Source organism: Scyliorhinus torazame, chromosome 22 (assembly GCF_047496885.1).
Source record: "Scyliorhinus torazame isolate Kashiwa2021f chromosome 22, sScyTor2.1, whole genome shotgun sequence".
Classification (NCBI taxonomy): Eukaryota; Metazoa; Chordata; class Chondrichthyes; order Carcharhiniformes; family Scyliorhinidae; genus Scyliorhinus; species Scyliorhinus torazame.
In genome coordinates this window covers 101542683-101563984 of record NC_092728.1, presented here as the reverse complement: position 1 = coordinate 101563984, position 21302 = coordinate 101542683, and the positions used below count along the sequence as shown (strand labels likewise).

The following is a 21302-nucleotide window of genomic DNA, read 5'->3' as shown; positions in this document are numbered from 1 at the left end:
AGAATTTACAGTGCCGAAGGAGGCCATTCGGCCCATCGAGTCTGCACCGGCTCTTGGAAAGAGCACCCTACCCAAGGTACACTCCTCCACCCTATCCCCATAACCCAGTAACCCCACCCAACACTAAGGGCAATTTTGGACACTAAGGCAATTTAGCATGGCCAATCCACCTAACCTGCACATCTTTGGACTGTGGGAGGAAACCGGAGCACCCGGAGGAAACCCACGCACACACGGGGAGGATGTGCAGACTCCGCACAGACAGTGACCTAAGCCGGGAATCGAACCTGGAACCCTGGAGCTGTGAAGCAATTGTGCTAACCACAATGCTACCGTCCTGCCCTAAGGTGGGCAAACATAGGAGCCACTTTTTTACACCGCAAAATCCCACCATTAGCAGAGTGCTAAATGACCAGGTAATCTTTTCATGGTGTGTGAAGACACAAATCAGGTGACAGCAAATAAATATCCCGGGAAACATACTTCCCAACAATCAACTATACAGTTTGTACAGCTTGTTCCATTCTTCAGCACCCCCCCTCCTCACGACTCCTCAAATACGGTGTCGGACATCCCCCACCTTTTCTCAAACCCCTCTATTGAGCCTCTTAACTCATACTTTATCTTTTCCAACCACAGGTTGGGCCACGTGGAATGGAATCAAAAATGTTTAGCTGAGGAGGAGAAGTGGCCCTCCGAAATCCTGAAGCTGGCTTTGAGTGAATTTGATGTGAAGGATGAAGCAGAAGCAATGAGGAAGCTGCAGAAATGATTTCCCGCCCGCTCTGATTTACAGCTCTAGATGTAAAAAGACCAGCCTGTTTATTCATTTTGTTGCAGATAAATATAACCTCTCAATTCTGGTATTGTCCTCAGTTGGACTGTTGTGTACAGTTCTAGGCGCCACACTATAGGAAGGATGTGGACGCATTGGAGAGAGTGCAGAAGAGGTTTACAAGGATGAGAAACTTCAGTCATGAGGATAGATTGGAGAGATTGGGACTGTTCTCCTTGGAGAGAAGAAGGCTAAGGGGAGATTTGATAGAGATGCTTGAACATCATGATTTTGAAATCATGAGGGGGCTGGACAGAGTCGACAGGGAGAAACTGTTCCTGCTCGTAAAAGGATCAAAAATGAGAGGGAGGGGGCGGCACGGTGGCGCAGTGGTTAGCACTGCTGCCTCACAGCGCCGAGGACCCAGGTTCGATCCCGGCCCTGGGTCACTGCCCGTGTGGAGTTTGCACATTCTCTCCGTGTCTGCCTGGGTCTCACTCCCACAACCCAGAGATCTGCAGGGTAGCTGGATTGGTCACGCTAAATTGCCCCTTAATTGGGGGGAAAAGAATTAGGTACTTTAAATTTTAAAAATAGAACAAGAGGGCATAGATTTGAAGTGATTTGCAAAAGTAGCAAATGCACTGTCTGGAAGTGTGGTGGAGGCAGGTTCAATCGAGGCATTCAAGAGGGCGTTGGATGATTATTTTAATAGAAACTATGCACAGGGGTACCCGGAACAGGCAAGAAAATGACACTAAGTCATGACGCTCATTTGGAGAGCTGGGGCAGATACAGTGGGCCGAATGGCATCCTTCTGCACCGTAACAATTATGTCATAGAATTTACAGTGCAGAAGGAGGCCATTCGGCCCATCGAGTCTGCACCAGCTCTTTGAAAGAGCACCCTACTCAAGCCCACACCTCCACCCTATCCCCATAACCCAGTAACCCCACCCAACATTAAAGGCAATTTTGGACACTCAGGGCAATTTAGCATGGCCAATTCACCTAGTTGCTTGTAAATCTTTTAAAATTAATAAAAGGCAGAACTATTCACGGTACAGTTACGTCAGTTGTGGTCCACCACCTCTGCTTTTCAATTCTATTTGTCTAGAAATGATCCCCAGTGTCTCAGTAAATATGATACCTAATTTATGATGGAAATGTCTGACTCACGTCCACTCAGTTTTTGAGGAAATCTCCCTCTCATAAAGGCATAGGAAATGCCTCGGGATAATGTGCAATGAAATTCCTGGCACTTTGTGTAAACCAGATTTAATTAAAAACACATGTTGATTCAGGAGAAAAACAGGAAAAGTATTCCCTGCTGTCATCCTCACATAACAGAAAGAATTTGTCGAATTGTGGTCTGTAAGGTTTAGTTTTTCACTGTTCCTTTTAAAAAAAAATTTAAAGTACCCAATCCTTTTTTTTCCCCCTAACGAAGGGGCAATTTTGCGTGGCCAATCCATCTACCCTGCACGTTTTTGGGTTGTAGGGGTGAGGCCCACGCAGACACGGAGAGAATGTGCAAACTCCACACGGACAGTGACCCAGGGCTGGGATCGAATCTGGGACCTCGGCGCCGTGAGGCAGCCGCGCTAACCACTGCCACACCGTGCTGCCCCTTGACTGTTCCGTCTTGTTTGCAGTTTGGTTTAAGTTGAAAGAGAAAAAAAAAGAAAGATTTGCATGTCTATAGCACCTTTCCCCATCTCAGGACATCCCAAAATGTATTATAGCCTATCAGCCACTCTGGGTGGCATGGTAACACAGTTAACTTATTGTTGCTTCACAGCGCCAGGGTCCCAGCTTTGATTCCGTCTGTGCGGAGTCTGCACGTTCTCCCCGTGTCTGCGTGGGTTTCCTCCGGGTGCTCCGGTTTCCTCCCACAAGTCCCGAAAGACGTGATTATTAGGTGAATTGGCCATACTGAATTCTCCCTCAGTGTATCCGAAAAGGCGCCGGAATGTGGCGACAAGGGGATTTTCACAGTAATTTCATTGCAGTGTTAATGTAAGCCTACTTGTGACAATAATTGGATTGGATTTGTTTCTTGTCACGTATACCGAGGTACAGTGAAAAGTATTTTTCTGCGAGCAGCTCAAACAGATCATTTGGTACATGAAAAGAAAATACATAATAGGGCAACTTATTCTAAGTGCAATCACGATTGTAATGTAGGGAAACATGGTGGCCAATTTGCACACAGCCCGCTTCGCCAATGGTCAAGACCTGTTTTGTGATGTTTGTCAGGTGCCCAGACAAGAATTCCCTTCGTCCCCTTTGGAATATTTCTATGGGTTCATTTCCATCCACCTGAGATGGTAGACTGGGCCTCGGTTTAACATCGCATTGGATGTAGACAGCGCCTCTAACGGTACAGCACTTCCCTCAGTACTGTATTGGGAGCGCCAGTATGCCTTATGTGCTTTAGCCCTTGGCTCAAGAGCAGGGCCTCAAAACCACAACCTCCTGACTCAGGGGCGAGAGTGCCCCCGACGAAGTCACGACTGGCGCAAGACCTCAGAGTGTGAGATTTTCCTACATTCCTACAATGACTACGCCAAGAGTGCTTCTTTAGCTGTAAAGCGCTTTGAGATCACCCGAGGTTGTGCAAGACCCTCGATAAATGCACGTTTCACTTTTTATTAATCGCAGGGATCACTCTTTCTATTGCACAACACATTTAGCAGTTGTACAGTTCAGTGATGGGAAAGAAACTGGAGGCCAGAGTATTAAGGGCAGCACGGTAGCATTGTGGATAGCACAATTGCTTCACAGCTCAGGGTCCCAGGTTCGATTCCGGCTTGGGTCACTGTCTATGCGGAGTCTGCACATCCTCCCCGTGTGTGCGTGGGTTTCCTCCGGGTGCTCCGGTTTCCTCCTACAGTCCAAAGACGTGCAGGTTCGATGGATTGGCCATGATAAATTGCCCTTGGTGTCCAAAATTGCCCATAGTGTTGGGTGGGGTTATGGGGATAGGATGGAGGTGTTCACCTTGGGTAGGTTGCTCTTTCCAAGAGTCGGTGCAGACTCGATGGGCCGAATGGCCTCCTTCTGCACTGTAAATTCTATGATAATCTCCAGGTTTATATGTTGCATTTACATCAATCCATTTATTATCACATCCCGTCTCAGGAAACTTGGAAAGGAAAGTATACCATTGGGCTTTATCTTGTTGACAAACAATACACTTTTAGATCTGGGGCCAGCTGCAGAGCTGAGTGAGTTAAAGTTTGCATTTGCACTGTTGGGGGATGGAGGTGTGCTTGTTCAGATGCTGGATCTTTTGCTTGATCTTTCTTTTGTTTGAGTTCAACTTGGGTTCTTTTTTATCTCTGTCGGACAATTGTGTTGGGATTGTTTTTCATTTGAATATGTATGTATGAGTGGGGGGGGGAGGGGGAGGGTGGGGGGGGGGACAATAGGTGGGAGATTGCCTGGCGCCAGGAGCGAGGGCCACCAAGCTAGCTGGGTGGGCTAGTTTATGGCAGCGTAGTGGGGGGAGAAGAGATGCTAGGTTTATTAATGGGGTTGATTTATTTTGTGCTGTTACTAGGGGGGGGGAGGGGGGGAAACTGTTCTACCGATGAGGGAGGGACTTTTGCTGAGGGACAGAGAGGGGGTCGGGGCCGGAGGCTGCCTGGGGGCGGGCCGGTGGAGGCGTGGGGCGCGGGCTGGCAACTGGCCCAAGGGAGGGGATAGTTGATCGGCGAAGGGGGAGGGGGCGATGAGCCCCCCAACTAGACTGATCGCCTGGAATGTAAGAGGGCTCAATGGGCCGGTCAAGAGGGCACGCATGTTCGCACACTTGAAAGGACTGAATGCGGATGGGGTAATGCTGCAGGAGACGCACCTTAGAGTATCTGACCAGATTAGATTAAGGAAAGGTTGGGTCGGACACGTTTTTTTACTTGGGACTGGAATCAAAGACCAGAGGGGTTGTGATCCTGATCAACAAGCGAGTGGTGTTTAAGGCGGGAAGAATAGTTTCAGATGTGGGAGGCCGGTACATTATGGTCAGTGGGAAATTGGAGTGGGTGCAGGTGGTATTAGTAAATGTACACGCGCCAAACTGGGACGATGTGGAGTTTATAAAGAGGATGCTGGGGAAGATACCGGACCTGGATTCACATAAACCGGTCATGGGAGGAGTCTTCAACACAGTTATTGACCCTGGTTTAGACTGGTCAAGCTCAAAAACAGGCAGGGTGCCAGCAATGGCTAAGGAGCTAAAAGGGTTCATGGAGTAGATGGCGGGGGGGTGGGGGGGGGGGGGGGGAAACACCCATGGAGATTTATGAAGCCGAGGGTGAAGGAGTTCTCCTTCTACTCACACGTGCATAAAGTGTACTCCCGGATTGATTTCTTTATTCTGAGCAGGGCTCTACTGACGGGGGTGGTGGACACAGGGTACTCGGCGATACAATCTCAGACCATGCCCCGCACTGGGTTGACCTACAGGTTAGTAAAGACAGTAACCAGCGCCCGCACTGGAGGTTAGACGTGGGGCTCTTAGCGGACGAGGAGGTGTGCGGGCGGTTGAGGAAATGTATTCAGAATTACCTGGAGGTCAATGACACGGGGGAAATTTCAGCAGCGGTGGTCTGGGAGGCATTGAAGGTGGTGGTTAGAGGGGGGCTGATCTCGATACGGGCCCACAGGGAGAAGGTGGACAGGGCAGAGACTGACCGGTTGGTAAAGGAGATTCTACAGGTCGACAGCAGGAATGCGGAGACCCCAGAGGCAGGGAACGGCGGAGGCTGCAGGCGGAGTTCGGCTTGTTAACCACAGGGAGGGCGGTGGAGCAGCTGAGAAAGGCGAGGGGGGCGATTTACAAGCATGAAGGCCTGCAGAATGTTTGCATAGCAGCTTAGAAAGAGGGAGGCAGCCAGGGAGATAGGGAGAGTAAAGGATGGAGACGGGAACTTGGTGGGAGACTCAGCAGAGGTGAATAAGGCGTTTAAGGATTTTTATAGTAGGCTGTATGGGTCGGAACCCCCACCGGGGCCAGATGGGATGAGGCACTTCCTAGGGGGACTGAATTTCCCGAAGGTGGACGGGGAGCTGATAGAAGGGCTGGGGGCCCAGATCGGGATCAAAGAGATAGCGGAGGGTCTGAAGGCCCGGGGCCAGATGGGTACCCAGTGGAGTTCTATAAAATGTTCACTGGGATATTGGGGCCGCTGTTGATGAGGACATTCAATGAGGCAAGGGAGAGTGGGGTGCTTCCCCCGATGATGTCACAGGCCACGTAGTCGCTGATTCTGAAGCGGGATAAGGATCCGGAGCTGTGTGGGTCCTACAGGCCGATATCCCTATTGAATGTGGATGCCAAACTGTTGGCCAAAATGTTGTACTCTAGGATTGAAGACTGTGTTCCGGACGTGATTGGGGAGGACCAGACAAGGTTCATTAAGGGAAGGCAGTTCGTGTCCAATGTAAGAAGGTTGCTAAATGCGATCATGATGCCCCCAGAAGGTAGGGAGGTCGAGGTAGTGGTGCCGCAATGGATGCAGAAAAGGCTTTTGATCGGGTAGAGTGGGAATATCTGTGGGAGGTACTGGGGCGGTTCGGTTTTGGACGGGATTTTATTGACTGGGTCAGGTTGCTGTATCAGGCTCCTGTGGCAAGCGTACGGACGGATAGGACAACATCAGACTATTTTAGGCCATATCGGGGGACGAGACAGGGATGCCCCTTCTCCCCTCTGTTGTTCACGCTAGCTATAGAGCCGTAGGCAATTGCGCTGAGAGCCTCAAGGGGCTGGAAGGGGCTGGTCCGGGGGGGAGTGGAACACAGAGTCTCGCTTTACACAGATGACCTGCTCCTGTATGTATCGGACCCAGTGGAGGGGATGGAAGAAATCATGAGGATTCTGAGGGAAATTGGCCGGTTTACGGAGTACAAACTAAATATGGGGAAAAGCGAGATGTTTGTGATCCAGGCAAGGGGACAGGAGAGGCGACTGGGGGAACTGCCGTTTAGATTAGTAGGGGGAAGTCTTCGGTATTTAGGCATCTAAGTGACGCGGGAATGGGAACGGTTACACAAACTTAATCTGGCCCGTCTGGTGGACCAAATGAAGGATGATTTTCAGAGGTGGGACGCGCTCCCGTTGTCACTAGCTGGAACGGTCCAGAAGGTGAAGATGACGGTCCTTCCAAGATTCCTGTTTGTGTTCCAGTGTCTCCCCATCTTTATTCCACGGACCTTTTTTAAACGGGTTAACAAAGTTATCACGGGCTTTGTATTGGCGGGCAAGACCCCGCGAGTAAAAAAGTGGATGATTGAGCGGAGCCGGGGAGAGGGCAGGCTGGCGCTGCCAAACTTCAGTAACTACTATTGGGCGGCGAATATAGCCATAATCAGGAAGAGGGTGTTGGGGGGAGTGTCGGCATGGGAGCGTATGGAGGCAATGGAGAGTCTGGGGGCAGTGGAGGAGACATGTGGGAGCGGAGGGAGCATCGGTCTGATCCCCAATCTGTAATAATCACCGGTTTGCCCCGGGAAGGATGGACGGGGGGTTTCGGAGATGGCAGGGGGCAGGAATTGAGAGGATGGGGGACATGTTTATAGAGGGGAGCTTTCCTAGCTTGAGGGTGCTGGAGAAGTTTGGGTTGGCGAGGGGAAATGAATTTAAGGTACCTGCAGGTGCAGGACTTCCTACGTAGGCAGGTCTCAACCTTCCCGCTCCTACCACCAAGGGGGATTCAGGACAGGGTAGATTCCAGAGTGAGGGTGGGAGAAGGGAAGGTCTCTGACATCTATAAGGAACTCATGGGGTCAGAGGACACGCAGACTGAGGAGCTGAAGCCCAAGTGGGAAGAGGAGTTAGGAGGAGAGATAGAGGATGGTCTCTGGGCAGATGCGTTGAGTAGAGTCAACGCGTCCACAACATGTGCCAGGCTCAGCCTGATACAGTTTAAGGTCGTTCATCGGCTCACATGACAGTGGCCCGGATGAGCAGGTTCTTTGGTGTAGAAGATAGGTGCGCAAGGTGTGCGGGAGGGCCAGCGAACCATGTCCATATGTTCTGGGCATGCCCGAAGCTTAGGGGATTCTGACAGGGGTTTACGGATGTCATGTCCACGGTGTTAAAAACAAGGGTGGCACTGAGTCCAGAGGTGGCGATTTTCGGGGTGTTAGAAGATCCGGGAATCCAGGAGGAGGAAGAGGCAGACGTTCTCGCCTTTGCTTCCCTGGTAGTCTGGAGATGGATACTATTTGCTCAAAGCCCCCGAAGTCGGAGACCTGGCTATCGGACATGGCTACCTTTCTCAGTTTGGAGAAAATTAAGTTTGCCTTGAGAGGGTCACTGTTAGGGTTCGCCCGGAGGTGGCAACCGTTTGTCGACTTCTTCGCGGAAAATTAATCGTCAGCAGAAAGGCGGGAATTAGTTTATTAGTTTAGTTTAGAGTAGGGGGTTAATAAAGGTGGGACCTGTAAGGGAGGAAGCAGGCTTTTTGCACTATGTTTATAGACTTATGTATATTGTTAATTTTGTCATTGTTGTAAAACCAAAAGTACCTCAATCAAATGTTTATTAAAAAAAAAACAATACACTTTTAGTGCAAATCGCTGCAAGATTGCCATCCATTTTTCTTCACTTCAGGATTGTTCCATAGTACTTGTCAGATCAGAGGCTGAATGCCCTTGACTGCTGAAGTGTTCCCCGACTGGAAGGGAACATTCCTGCCCGGCGATTGTCGCACGATGTCCGTTCATTCGTTGTCGCAGCGTCTGCATGGTCTCGCCAATGTACCACGCTTCGGGACATCCTTTCCTGCAGCGTATGAGGTAGACATTGGCGAGACCATGCAGACGCTGCGACAACGAATGAACGGACATCGTGCGACAATCACCAGGCAGGAATGTTCCCTTCCAGTCGGGGAACACTTCAGCAGTCAAGGGCATTCAGCCTCTGATCTCCGGGTAAGCGTTCTCCAAGGCGGCCTTCAGGACGCGCGACAACGCAGAATCGCCGAGCAGAAGCTTATAGCCAAGTTCCGCACACATGAGTGAGGCCTCAACCGGGACCTGGGATTCATGTCGCATTACATTTATCCCCCACCATCTGGCCTGCGAAATCCTACCAACTGTCCTGGCTTGACACAATTCACACCTCTTTAACCTGGGATTACCCCATCTCTGGATCTGTAAAGATTTAATCACCTGCTAATGCTCGCATTCCAAGCATTGTTTGGCATCTTTGAATCTGTCTATGTATGTGTTTCTGGAACATACCTCTTCATTCACCTGAGGAAGGAGCAGCACTCCGAAAGCTAGTGACATGGAAACAAACCTGTTGGGCTTTAACCTGGTGTTGTAAGACTTCTTACTGTGCTCACCCCAGTCCAACGCCGGCATCTCCACATCAATGGAGAACTCTATTTGGTACAGTCAAACTTGTCAACACTGGCAGATTTCCTGCACACCTACAGAGCCACCAAACTCACAAAAGCTAACGCTGCTCTCAAAGCTGGCTGGCTGTGTGAAAAGTGGATTGTCACTGACTCCCTCATGTGTGAGGATTTTCCTGTGGAACTCTTGCCCAAAGCAAATACGGCTAAAAGCGAGATTTCCACCTCATGAGGGGAATGTAGAACTAGGCAACAGTATCAAAGAAAGGGGTTTCCCGTTTCATAGAATCCCTACGGAGGGTGGTGCAGTGGTTCACGCTGCTGCCTCACGGCACCCAAGGTCCTGAGTTCGATCCTGGCCCCGGGTCACTGTCCGTGTGGAGTTTGCACATTCTCCCCGTGTTTGCGTGGGTTTCACCCCCACAACGCAAAGATGTGCAGGTGAGGTGGATTGGCCACGCTAAATTGCGCCTTAATTGAAAAAAATTAATTGGGTACTCTAAATTTTTTTTTTAATAAAGAATCCCGAGAGTGCAGAAGGAGGCCATTCGGCCCCCCGAATCTACACAGACCCTTCGGAAGAGCACCCTACCTAGATCTAACCCCCAACCCTATTCCTGCGACCCCACCCTAAGGGGCAATTTATCGTGGCCTATCCACCTAATCTGCACGTTTTTGGACTGTGGGAGGGAACCGGAGCACCCAGAGGAAACCCGCGCGCACACGGGGAGAACGTGCAGACTCCGCACAGACAGCGACCCAAGCCAGGAATTGAACCAGGGTCCCTGGCGCTGCAATTCAGCTCTGCAAACCACTGCGCCACAGTGCTGCCCCTGCTCCGGGTTCTTGTGTTTGTTGAGTAGCATGATAGCACACATGACTAGCACTATGGCGTCACAGCACTAGGGTCCCAGGTTCGATTCCCCGCTGGGCCACTGTCTGTGTGGCGTCTGCACGTTCTCCCCGTGACTGCGTGGGTTTCCTCCGGGTGCTCCGGTTTCCTCCCACAGTCTAAAGATGTGCAGGTCAGATGGATTGGCCGTGATAAATTGCCCTTGGTGTCCAAAAAGGTTAGGAGGGGTTATTGGGTTTTATTGGATTTATTGGATGCAAATCTTTGGGGTGTGGGAGTGAAACCCACGCAGACACGGGGAGAATGTGCAAACTACACACGGACAGTGACCCAGAACCGGGATCTAACCTGGGACCTCGGTGCCGTGAGGCAGCAGTGCTAACCACTGCGCCAACGTGCTGCCCCAACAATCAATTCTGTCAAGCGTGTAATTCCATATGTTGTTGGGTGAAAGGGTCTTTATTCTGTAGCGTAGATTTAGCAGTCCCAGCCAGGAGAGTTCTCAAATAGAGCTTAGGTTAAATCCCTAGTTCCAATTTACATTCCTTTAATCCATTTCCATTGGAACGGAGGGTTGTTAAGTTTGTCCTTTCCTGTAACCTGTTATTTGACGTGGGATTGTTTGACATCCAAGCAGATGGCAACAGAATTAAGTATAAATGGCTTTCGCTGTCTAGCAACTATCCAATTGGCTACAAAATTCCAGGGAAAATGCTGGGAATGCTCAGCTGGAAATGCAACATCTCTGGAGGGCATTAACATTTCAGGTTGGTGACCTTCTATCAGAACTGGAAAACATTAGAGATGCAACTGGCTTTAAGCCAGAGAGGAGCAAGCGGGGAGGACAAAATAAAAGGGAAGGTTTGTGTTTGGGTGGAAGGCAGGACTGACTGAATGACATATGGGATGCCAGTGCTTGGGAAAGCATGGTAATGGGAATGAGTAAAGAAATTAAAGAAGGTCCTCGAGATGTGCGAAAGGCAACACAGCATCATAATGAGCCCCTGCTGTCCTCGATGGGGCCGGAGAAAATGTTGAGTCCAAGGCCTGAGTCCATGAGGTTAGAAAGAGTACTTTACGAGTCTGTGTAAGTCTGTTCGTTAATGGAAATAACAGAACTTTTCTGGAAAAAGGTCTGGAAGATTTGAAGCGTCCAGGAATGAGGATATTTATTGATTAGTTTGTTAATCAATGTAACCATATTTTCAAATACTGAATGAGTAACCAGTTCATTTGATTATTCCCCAACAGGGCGCATCGCAATGCCAGGGAGAACATCTTTCCCTTCCTGTTCCTAGGTGCTGTCTACTCGCTGATGGGACCCAACCTCTTCATTGCCCACATCCACTTCCTGATCTTCTTCGTGGCGCGAGTGGTTCACAGTATTGCCTATATGTTTTCTCTTAAAGCACCAACCCGCTCACTGGCGTACATCATTGCACAGGTTCCCTGTGTGTCCATCGCCCTGCAGATCCTTGTCAATGTGGGAATCGCTTGGTAACTTCAATTTATACCACAAACCCATCCAGAGCTACGTTGGATGTTTAGTTCCTGAGATTGATTGATCTCAGCCATGGGAAATCTACCGCTGTCACTGAATTGATTTGGGAACCATCACAAATCCACAGCACGGCAAGCCACGATAGCCAGATAGAATCTTCCAGAATCAAAATCCTGTCCCTGTGCTGCTAATTTCATGCAATAAAATGCAAAAATGCCTCAATTTGAGCTCAAATTGCTGAAAGTGGCGATTGGTAGCAGGATTAATATTTGTACCCCCCGCCCCACACAGCCAAACCAATTATTTTGCCTTTTGTTTACTTCAATGTTATATTTGCTTCAGAAGATGGATTCGTCATTTGGAGACTGTTTCCAAAATTGCCGAACAAAAATAATGTTAAGTTAAAAAAAAATCTTAAACAAAAACCACCATCATTCAGACGAAGTTTGATCAACTGAAGTTTTAGTGATTTATCATTGGAGTACATAGTTGCCTTCTAAATATATTTATAATTGGCACTGCGCGTGTTATTTCACAATTGGCTGACTATGCCTCCAAGAATAATTCCTCCCTATGGAAATGGTTCTGAGGGAAAATGCCTCGTTCACCCTATCCCCAGCCTTTACAGTCATCTGGATGGAGCACATCCACTATCCATTGTGGAACCTGCCTGATTTTCAACCTGTGGAAGTTGATGGGATGAACATTGGACAGACCAGGGCATCAGGGCATTTCTCCCAGGAGATGGCTGACACGGCCTCAGAGGGGTATTTTGTGATGCACAAGGATTGCAAAGTGTGGACTAGGCTGAATGGACCAAAGAATCTTTTCCTGTCCGACATTGTTCCCATGTTCAGCTGTACAAAAATTTCAGAGAATTTACAGTGCAGAAGGAGGCCATTTGGCCCATCGAGTCTGCACCGGCTCTTGGAAAGAGCACCCTACCCAAGCCCACACCTCCACCCTATCCCCATAACCCCACCCAACACAAAGGGCAATTTTGGACACTAAGGGCAATTGATCATGGCCAATCCATCTGCACATCTTTGGGCTGTGGGAGGAAACCGGAGCACCCGAAGGAAACCCACGCAGACACGCGGAGAACGTGCAGACTCCGCACAGACAGTGACCCAAGCCGGGAATCGAACCTGGAACCCTGGAGCTGTGAAGCAATGGTGCTAACCACAATGCTACCGTGCTGCCCAAGGGTGGGGTGATCTGTCTTGACACCTTACAGCCCTTGTGGTGAAGGCTAATATCATCCCCTTTAAATTCTACATAATGGAGTGAATAGCTCAATGTTTCATTGTATAAAAATGCCCAAATCCACATGCCCAGCCCTCGCATGCACACAAATACATACACAAATGCTTGTCTATCATAAAGGCTTGTATCATTCATTCAATCATGCAAACACAGACTTCTATTTCTCAGCTCTTGTGGGATGGTTTATTCTTGCTTACCTGCTGAAGATTCTTTACTGGACTTGCTGGGGATGGATCTTATTGACCCACACAACCATAAATGTTGCCACTAATTACAAGCAACACACCAGAGCATAAATGCTACGACAACCTAGGAGATAGCCGACGGACCCAACCTTCCTCTACATCACATCACCAGCCCCGTGAACTCGCCCCGACAGCCCTGCCTAACTGAGATACTTGGCTGTTGTGACATTGGGTTTTTAGTACGTTTTGCACAAGAACCTTGCTCCCCCCGCATCTGTGTAGCATTGTTCTTTAGTATGGAGATGTTCGTTCTAATTCTTGAATTATGTTCTGGAATTGTAGATTTCTCCCCCCACAGGGGCAATGGACTCATGCATCCAGAAGGCCTGCTTATTACAAAATGTCTTAGTTCAGTTACAAAGGCCAAACCTTGAGCTGAAATCCTCATCTTTGTGTGTAAGTTAGATATCATAGAATTTACAGTGCAGAAGGAGGCCATTTGGCCCATCGAGTCTGCACCGGCTCTTGGAAAGAGCACCCTACCCAAGGTCAACACCTCCACCCTATCCCCATAACCCATGAATCCCACCCAACACTAAGGGCAATTTTGGACACTAAGGGCGATTTATCACGGCCAATCCACCTAACCTGCACATCTTTGGACTGTGGGAGGAAACCGGAGCACCCGGAGGAAACCCACGCACACACGGGGAGGATGTGCAGACTCCGCACAGACAGTGACCCGGAATTGAACCTGGGACCCTGGAGCTGTGAAGCAATTGTGCTATCCACAATGCTACCGTGCTGCCCATTGCTTGATTGGCAGTTTCAACTATCTGTATCGGTCGCTGTAAGTCGTAAATAAATCAAGCAGCCATTGCTGTCTACATTGACTAGTTTTCTTAAAGCCTTCGGAAAAATCCATTTCCTTACCCCGCAGCCCAGCAGAACTCTGCTTGTGAAAATGACGTGTAGAATTTATTAATATCTGAAGTTCAATTGTACCTGACTCTTGTTTGGATAATTAAAAGTGACAGTGGGACTTCAGGAATTGAAGTGTTTATCTTGTATCTGTTGGAGTGGAGGTTTTATGTTCTTTCCAATGGGTCTCAGTGTATGTTGGGTAAATGATAACCCACAGTTCACTGTGCAGTTACAACACAGCAGGAATCGACAGCCTTCCTTTCAGAAGCACATAAGATCTCGGACCTACAGTGAGCCAGTTGGCACTTGCAGCCATTCAACAATCATAGATTATCATAGAATTTACAGTGCAGAAGGAGGCCATTCGGCCCATCGATTCTGCACCGGCTCTCGGAAAGAGCACCCTACCCAAGGTCAACACCTCCACCCTATCCCCATAACCCAGTAACCCCACCCAACACCAAGGGCAACTTTGGACACTAAGGGCAATTTATCATGGCCAATCCACCTAACCTGCCCATCTTTGGACTGTGGGAGGAAACCGGAGCACCCGGAGAAAACCCACGCACACACGGGGAGGATGTGCAGACTCCGCACAGACAGTGACCCAAGCTGGAATCGAACCTGGGACCCTGGAGCTGTGAAGCAATTGTGCTATCCACAACGCTACCGTGCTGCCCAACAATGACATGGCCGATTCTCTACCTCAGCAGCACTTTCCCGCACTATCCCCATATCCCTAACTTCCCTCAGCTCTGTCTTGATTGTATTTTACGAGTGACCATCCACAACCCTCTGATGTAGACAATTCCAAAGATTCATAATCTTTGGGGCTGGTTTAGCACACTGGGCTAAATCGCTGGCTTTGAAAGCAGACCAAGGCAGGCCAGCAGCACGGTTCAATTCCCGTACCAGCCTCCCTGAACAGGCGCCGGAATATGGCGACTAGGGGCTTTTCACAGTAACTTCATTTGAAGCCTACTTGTGATAATAAGCGAGTTTCATTCATTTTGTGGAGAAATTCCTGGTCATCCCAACCCTAAATGGCCGACCTCTTATCCTGAGACTGTGACCCAGTGTTCTAGATTCCCCAGCCTGGGGAAACATTTTCTCATGAATCTACGCTGTCAAACTCCATAGGAATTTTATATGTTTCTCACGGCACTGAGAACCCGAGTTCGGATCCGACCCCGGGTCGCTGTCCGTGTGGAGTTTGCACATTCTCCCAATGTCTGCGTAGGGCTCACCACCACAACCCAAAGATGTGCAGGGTAGGTGGATTGGCCACGCTAAATTGCCCCTGCATTGAAAAAAAAAAGAATTGGGCACTCTAAATTTATTTTAAAAAATAGAAATGTTATGTGCAGGGTTCTCCATTGCCCCACGCCGATATCGTAATCGGCAATCAGGCGGAGAATCTCTTCTGACGCCCAAACCGGGAGCAGCGCCGGTTTGACGCCGGTTTTCGAATCTCCGCCCCTCCGAAATGGCTTCATCGTCGCACGCCGTTGGAAAGGCGTTGCCGCAATTTTTTTCCGTTGGCCCCCGTCTGCCAGCTGCGGACTGTGTCCAGCGCCGCCACAGTCGGGGGGGGGGGCGGGAGGGGAGCCATGCTGCTGGCGAGGGCTGGGGGACCTGATGGGGTGTGGTCCAGTGGTGGCGAGGGGGGTTACTGGTGGCCATTAGTTGGCAGGTCGGGTCTGCGCACGATCTGTGCCATGTTGCACGGTGTGGCCGCCGCGCTGCGCATGCGCGGCCACGGACCCAGCCATTCCCCAGCCGTTTTTGGCGGGGGAGCCGGGGCTTTACCCGTCCCGGCTGCTGGCCCCCCAACGGCCCCGGCAGCTGTTGCACCATTTGTTCTGGCGGAAAATGCTACTGTTCCCATGCCGGCATCAGTACATAGTTTGGAAATCGGAGAACCTAGCCCTATATGTTTCAATTAGACCAACTCTCATTCTTCTAAATATAAGCCCAGTCTACACAATCTGCCTCATAGGAACCAGTCTGGTCATCCTCTCTCTCTGGTCATCAAAAAATGCCTCCTAGTTGTGTGCACGTCTATCCCGAAGTCCACTGTTCGAATCTAGTGACAAATCGACCTTCCATTCTGCAAACAGCGCCAAGCCAATCCCAGGGTAGTGTCACGGGTAAGACCCTCACCCTGGCGCATCAGTCCTCTTTATACTCCTTCAAACAGGCTTTGCCAGGCGCTGTGAGCTCCACCCTGTCTGATTTTCCCATGTTCACTGCGGCAACGCGGTAGCCTCAGATGCAGGAACGGGAATCTCTGTCCTGCGAGTGGGTTGGGGGAACTTGTCACGGAAGATAAATTTGAAAATGGACAAAATATACTGGTGACAAGAAACCACCGCTTTTCGCTTTTGAATGAGATTGTGGAAGTCTCCCTTGAAATAGTGAGAGCCATGAGTGTACACACGTGAATGCATTACAAACTTGAGTAAACATACGCACATGTTCACACATATGTGCACACACCCCTATTACATAGAACATAGAAAATACAGCACAGACCAGGCCCTTCGGCCCATGATGTTGTGCCGAACCTTTGTCCTCGATTAATCAGAGATTATCATTCAATTTACAGTGCAGAAGGAGGCCATTCGGCCATTTGAGTCTGCACCGGCTCTTGGAAAGAGCACCCCACCCAAACTCAACACCTCCACCCAACACCAAGGGCAATTTTGGACACCAATTCACCTAACCGGCACATCTTTGGACTGTGGGAGGAAACCGGAGCACCCGGAGGAAACCCACGCACACAAGGGGAGGACGTGCAGACTCCGCACAGACAGTGACCCAAGCCGGAATCGAACCTGGGACCCTGGAGCTGTGAAGCAATTGTGCTATCCACAATGCTACCGTGCTGCCCTTAAGAACAAATAAATCTACACTATATCAGTTTACCGTAATCCATGTACCTATCCAATAGCTGCTTGAAGGTCCCTAATGTTTCCGACTCAACTACTTCCACAGGCAGTGCATTCCATGCCCCCACTACTCTCTGGGTAAAGAACCTACCTCTGATATCCCTCTTATATCTTCCACCTTTCACCTTAAATTTATGTCCCCTTGTAATGGTTTGTTCCACCCGGGGAAAAAGTCTATGACTGTCTACTCTATCTATTCCCCTGATCATCTTATAAACCTCTATCAAGTCGCCCCTCATCCTTCTCCGTTCTAATGAGAAAAGGCCTAGCACCCTCAACCTTTCCTCGTAAGACCTTCTCTCCATTCCAGGCAACATCCTGGTAAATCTTCTTTGCACCTTTTCCAAAGCTTCCACATCCTTCCTAAAATGAGGCGACCAGAACTGTACACAGTACTCCAAATGTGGCCTTACCAAAATTTTGTACAGCTGCATCATCACCTCACGGCTCTTAAATTCAATCCCTCTGTTAATGAACGCGAGCACACCATAGGCCTTCTTCACAGCTCTATCCACTTGAGTGGCAACTTTCAAAGATGTATGAACATAGACCCCAAGATCTCTCTGCTCCTCCACATTGCCAAGAACTCTACCGTTAACCCTGTATTCCGCATTCATGTTTGTCCTTCCAAAATGGACAACCTCACACTTTTCAGGGTTAAACTCCATCTGCCACTTCTCAGCCCAGCTCTGCATCCTATCTATGTCTCTTTGCAGCCGACAACAGCCCTCCTTACTATCCACAACTCCACCAATCTTCGTATCGTCTGCAAATTTACTGACCCACCCTTCAACTCCCTCATCCAAGTCATTAATGAAAATCACAAACAGCAGAGGACCCAGAACTGATCCCTGTGGTACGCCACTGGTAACTGGGATCCAGGCTGAATATTTGCCATCCACCACCACTCTCTGACTTCTATCGGTTAGCCAATTCGTTATCCAACTGGCCAAATTTCCCACTATCCCATGCCTCCTTACTTTCTGCATAAGCCTACCATGGGGAACCTTATCAAATGCCTTACTAAAATCCATGTACACTACATCCACTGCTTTACCTTCATCCACATGCTTGGTCACCTCCTCAAAGAATTCAATAAGACTTGTAAAGCAAGACCTACCCCTCACAAATCCGTGCTGACTAGCCCTAATCAAGCAGTGTCTTTCCAGATGCTCAGAAATCCTATCCTTCAGTACCCTTTCCATTACTTTGCCTACCACCGAAGTAAGACTAACTGGCCTGTAATTCCCAGGGTTATCCCTAGTCCCTTTTTTGAACAGGGGCACGACATTCGCCAATCTCCAATCCCCTGGTACCACCCCTGTTGACAGTGAGGACGAAAAGATCATTGCCAACGGCTCTGCAATTTCATCTCTTGCTTCCCATAGAATCCTTGGATATATCCCGTCAGGCCCGGGGGACTTGTCTATCCTCAAGTTTTTCAAAATGCCCAACACATCTTCCTTCCTAACAAGTATTTCCTCGAGCTTACTAATCTGTTTCACACTGTCCTCTCCAACAATATCGCCCCTCTCATTTGTAAATACAGAAGAAAAGTACTCGTTCAAGACCTCTCCTATCTCTTCAGACTCAATACACAATCTCCCGCTACTGTCCTTGATCGGACCTACCCTCGCTCTCGTCATTCTCATATTTCTCACATATGTGTAAAAGGCCTTGGGGTTTCCTTGATCCTACCTGCCAAAGATTGTTCATGCCCTCTCTTAGCTCTCCTAATCCCTTTCTTCAGTTTCCTCCTGGCTATCTTGTATCCCTCCAATGCCCTGTCTGAACCTTGTATAAGTCTCCTTTTTCCTCTTAACAAGACATTCAACCTCTCTTGTCAATCATGGTTCCCTCACTCGACCATCTCTTCCCTGCCTGACAGGGACATACATATCAAGGACACGTAGCACCTGTTCCTTGAACAAGTTCCACATTTCACTTGTGTCCTTCCCTGCCAGCCTATGTTCCCAACTTATGCACTTCAATTCTTGTCTGACAACATCGTATTTACCCTTCCCCCAATTGTAAACCTTGCCCTGTTGCACGTACCTATCCCTCTCCATTACTAAAGTGAAAGTCACAGAATTGTGGTCACTATCTCCAAAATGCTCCCCCACTAACAAATCTATCACTTGCCCTGGTTCATTACCAAGTACTAAATCCAATATTGCCCCTCCTCATCATGTCGGACAATCTACATACTGTGTTAGAAAAGCTTCCTGGACACACTGCACAAACACCACCCCATCCAAACTATTTGATCTAAAGAGTTTCCACTCAATATTTGGGAAGTTAAAGTCGCCCATGACTACTACCCTATGACTTCTGCACCTTTCCAAAATCTGTTTCCCAATCTGTTCCTCCACATCTCTGCTACTATTGGGGGGCCTATAGAAAACTCCTAACAAGGTGACTGCTCCTTTCCTATTTCTGACTTCCACCCATACTACCTCAATCGGGTGATACTCCTCGAACTGCCTTTCTGCAGCTGTTATACTATCTCTAATTAATAATGCCACCCCCCCCCCCCCCCACCTCTTTTATCACCCTCCCTAATCTTATTGAAACATCTATAACCAGGGACCTCCAACAACCATTTCTGCCCCTCTTCTATCCAAGTTTCCGTGATGGCCACCACATCGTAGTCCCAAGTACCGATCCATGCCTTAAGTTCACCCACCTCACTCCTGATGCTTCTTGCGTTGAAGTATACACACTTCAACCCATCTCCGTGCCTGCACGTACTCTCCTTTGTCAGTGTTCCCTTCCCCACTGCCTCATTACACACTTTGGCGTCCTGAATATCGGCTACCTTAGTTGCGGGACTACAAATCCGGTTCCCATTCCCCTGCCAAATTAGTTTAAACCCTCCCGAAGAGTACTAGAAAACCTCCCTCCCAGGATATTGGTGCCCCTCTGGTTCAGATGCAACCCGTCCTGCTTGTACAGGCCCCACCTTCCCCAGAATGCGCTCAAATTATCCAAATACCTGAAGCCCTCCCTCCTACACCATTCCTGCAGCCACGTGTTCAACTGCACTCTCTCCCTATTCCTAGCCTCGCTATCACGTGGCACCGGCAACAAACCAGAGATGACAACTCTGTCTGTCCTGGCTTTTAACTTCCAGCCTCACTCCCTAAACTTGTTTATTACCTCCACACCCCTTTTCCTACCTATGTCGTTGGTACCAATGTGCACCACGACTTCTGGCTGCTCACCCTCCCCCTTAAGGATCCTGAAGACACGATCCGAGACATCCCTGGCCCTGGCACCCGGGAGGCAACATACCTTCTGGGAGTCTCGCTCGCGACCACAGAATCTCCTATCTGTTCCCCTAACCATTGAATCTCCTACAACTATTGCTTTTCTATTCTCCCCCCTTCCCTTCTGAGCCCCAGAGCCAGACTCAGTGCCAGAGACCTGGCCGCTAGGGCCTTCCCCCGGTAGGTCATCCCCCCCAACAGCATCCAAAACGGTATACTTGTTTTGAAGGGGAACGGCCACGAGGGATCCCTGCACTGTCTGCCTGTTTGTTTTTTTCCCCCTGACTGTAACCCAGCTATTCTTGTCCTGTACCTTGGGTGTGGTTACCTCCCTGTAACTCTTCTCAATCACCCCCTCTGCCTCCCGGATGATCCGAAGTTCATCCAGCTTCAGCTCCAGTTCCCTAACACGGTCTTTGAGGAGCTGAAGTTGGGTGCACTTCCCGCAGGTATAGTCAGCGGGGACACCAGTGGTATCCCTCACCACCCACATCCTACAGGAGGAGCATGCAACTGGCCTAGCCTCCATCCCCTCTTACCTGACAGAATATAGCTGCCGTGTGGACTAACTAGATCTCCGCCCTCCGACTCTGCTCCCAGTCAGCTACACTTTCTGTAAACTCCTGGCTCTCTTCGCACTCTTTGCGGAAATGTCGGAAACAAAATGAAAGGAGCACCTTACTCCCTCCTCACCTAACTCCCTCGGTCACCAAACTCTTACTATAGCACTCAAAAAGCACCAAATTCAGCACTCAGTGCAAACACATTACACACGTAAGTCCATTATTATCCATCATTGCAATAGCTTGTCAGAGAAAGATATACATATATAACTGAAGCCTCTGCATGAAAAGAGGATATGGGGGGGGGGGGGGGGGGGGGTGTTCTGGGGGTGCTAGCCCCAAGCGGAATCATAAAGGTCCTCTGAATCGGGCACGAGAATCAAAATGGGATTCTCAACGGGCATCAAACGACTCCACCGGTCCTGAGTGGGTTCCCGCCTGCCCTAATGAGGTTCTCACCCAGTGCGAGCGAGAGCGTGTTAATTCCCATTGACATTCATTAGAATGTGATTATTGGACAGGAAGCCTGAGTCAAAGGCCTCCAGGGATGCTCCAGACCTCCCTCACAGGGGGAGTGGATTAGTGCAGGTTCTGACAAGTGGGGATCTGCTGCCTTCAACTCCGAGGTGGAGCACGGGGGTGAGGAC

General features: G+C 49.4%; 1 protein-coding gene across 2 annotated transcripts in view; it reads left to right on the top strand.

Moving 5' to 3' along the window:
• The window catches only part of LOC140399280 (prostaglandin E synthase-like), a 32846-nt gene extending 18847 nt beyond the window's left edge, over positions 1-13999 (top strand). Inside the window, exons 3-4 of one of the 2 annotated variants that reach the window (XM_072488754.1) lie at positions 640-804; positions 11248-11386. In XM_072488754.1, the coding sequence (XP_072344855.1) occupies positions 640-772 (133 nt within the window). In that variant the 3' untranslated portion in view covers positions 773-804; positions 11248-11386. Of the gene's footprint in view, positions 1-639; positions 805-11247 lie in introns of both variants that reach the window. The other variant, XM_072488753.1, reaches the window with a different exon arrangement.
• The last annotated feature ends 7303 nt before the right edge of the window (positions 14000-21302 follow it).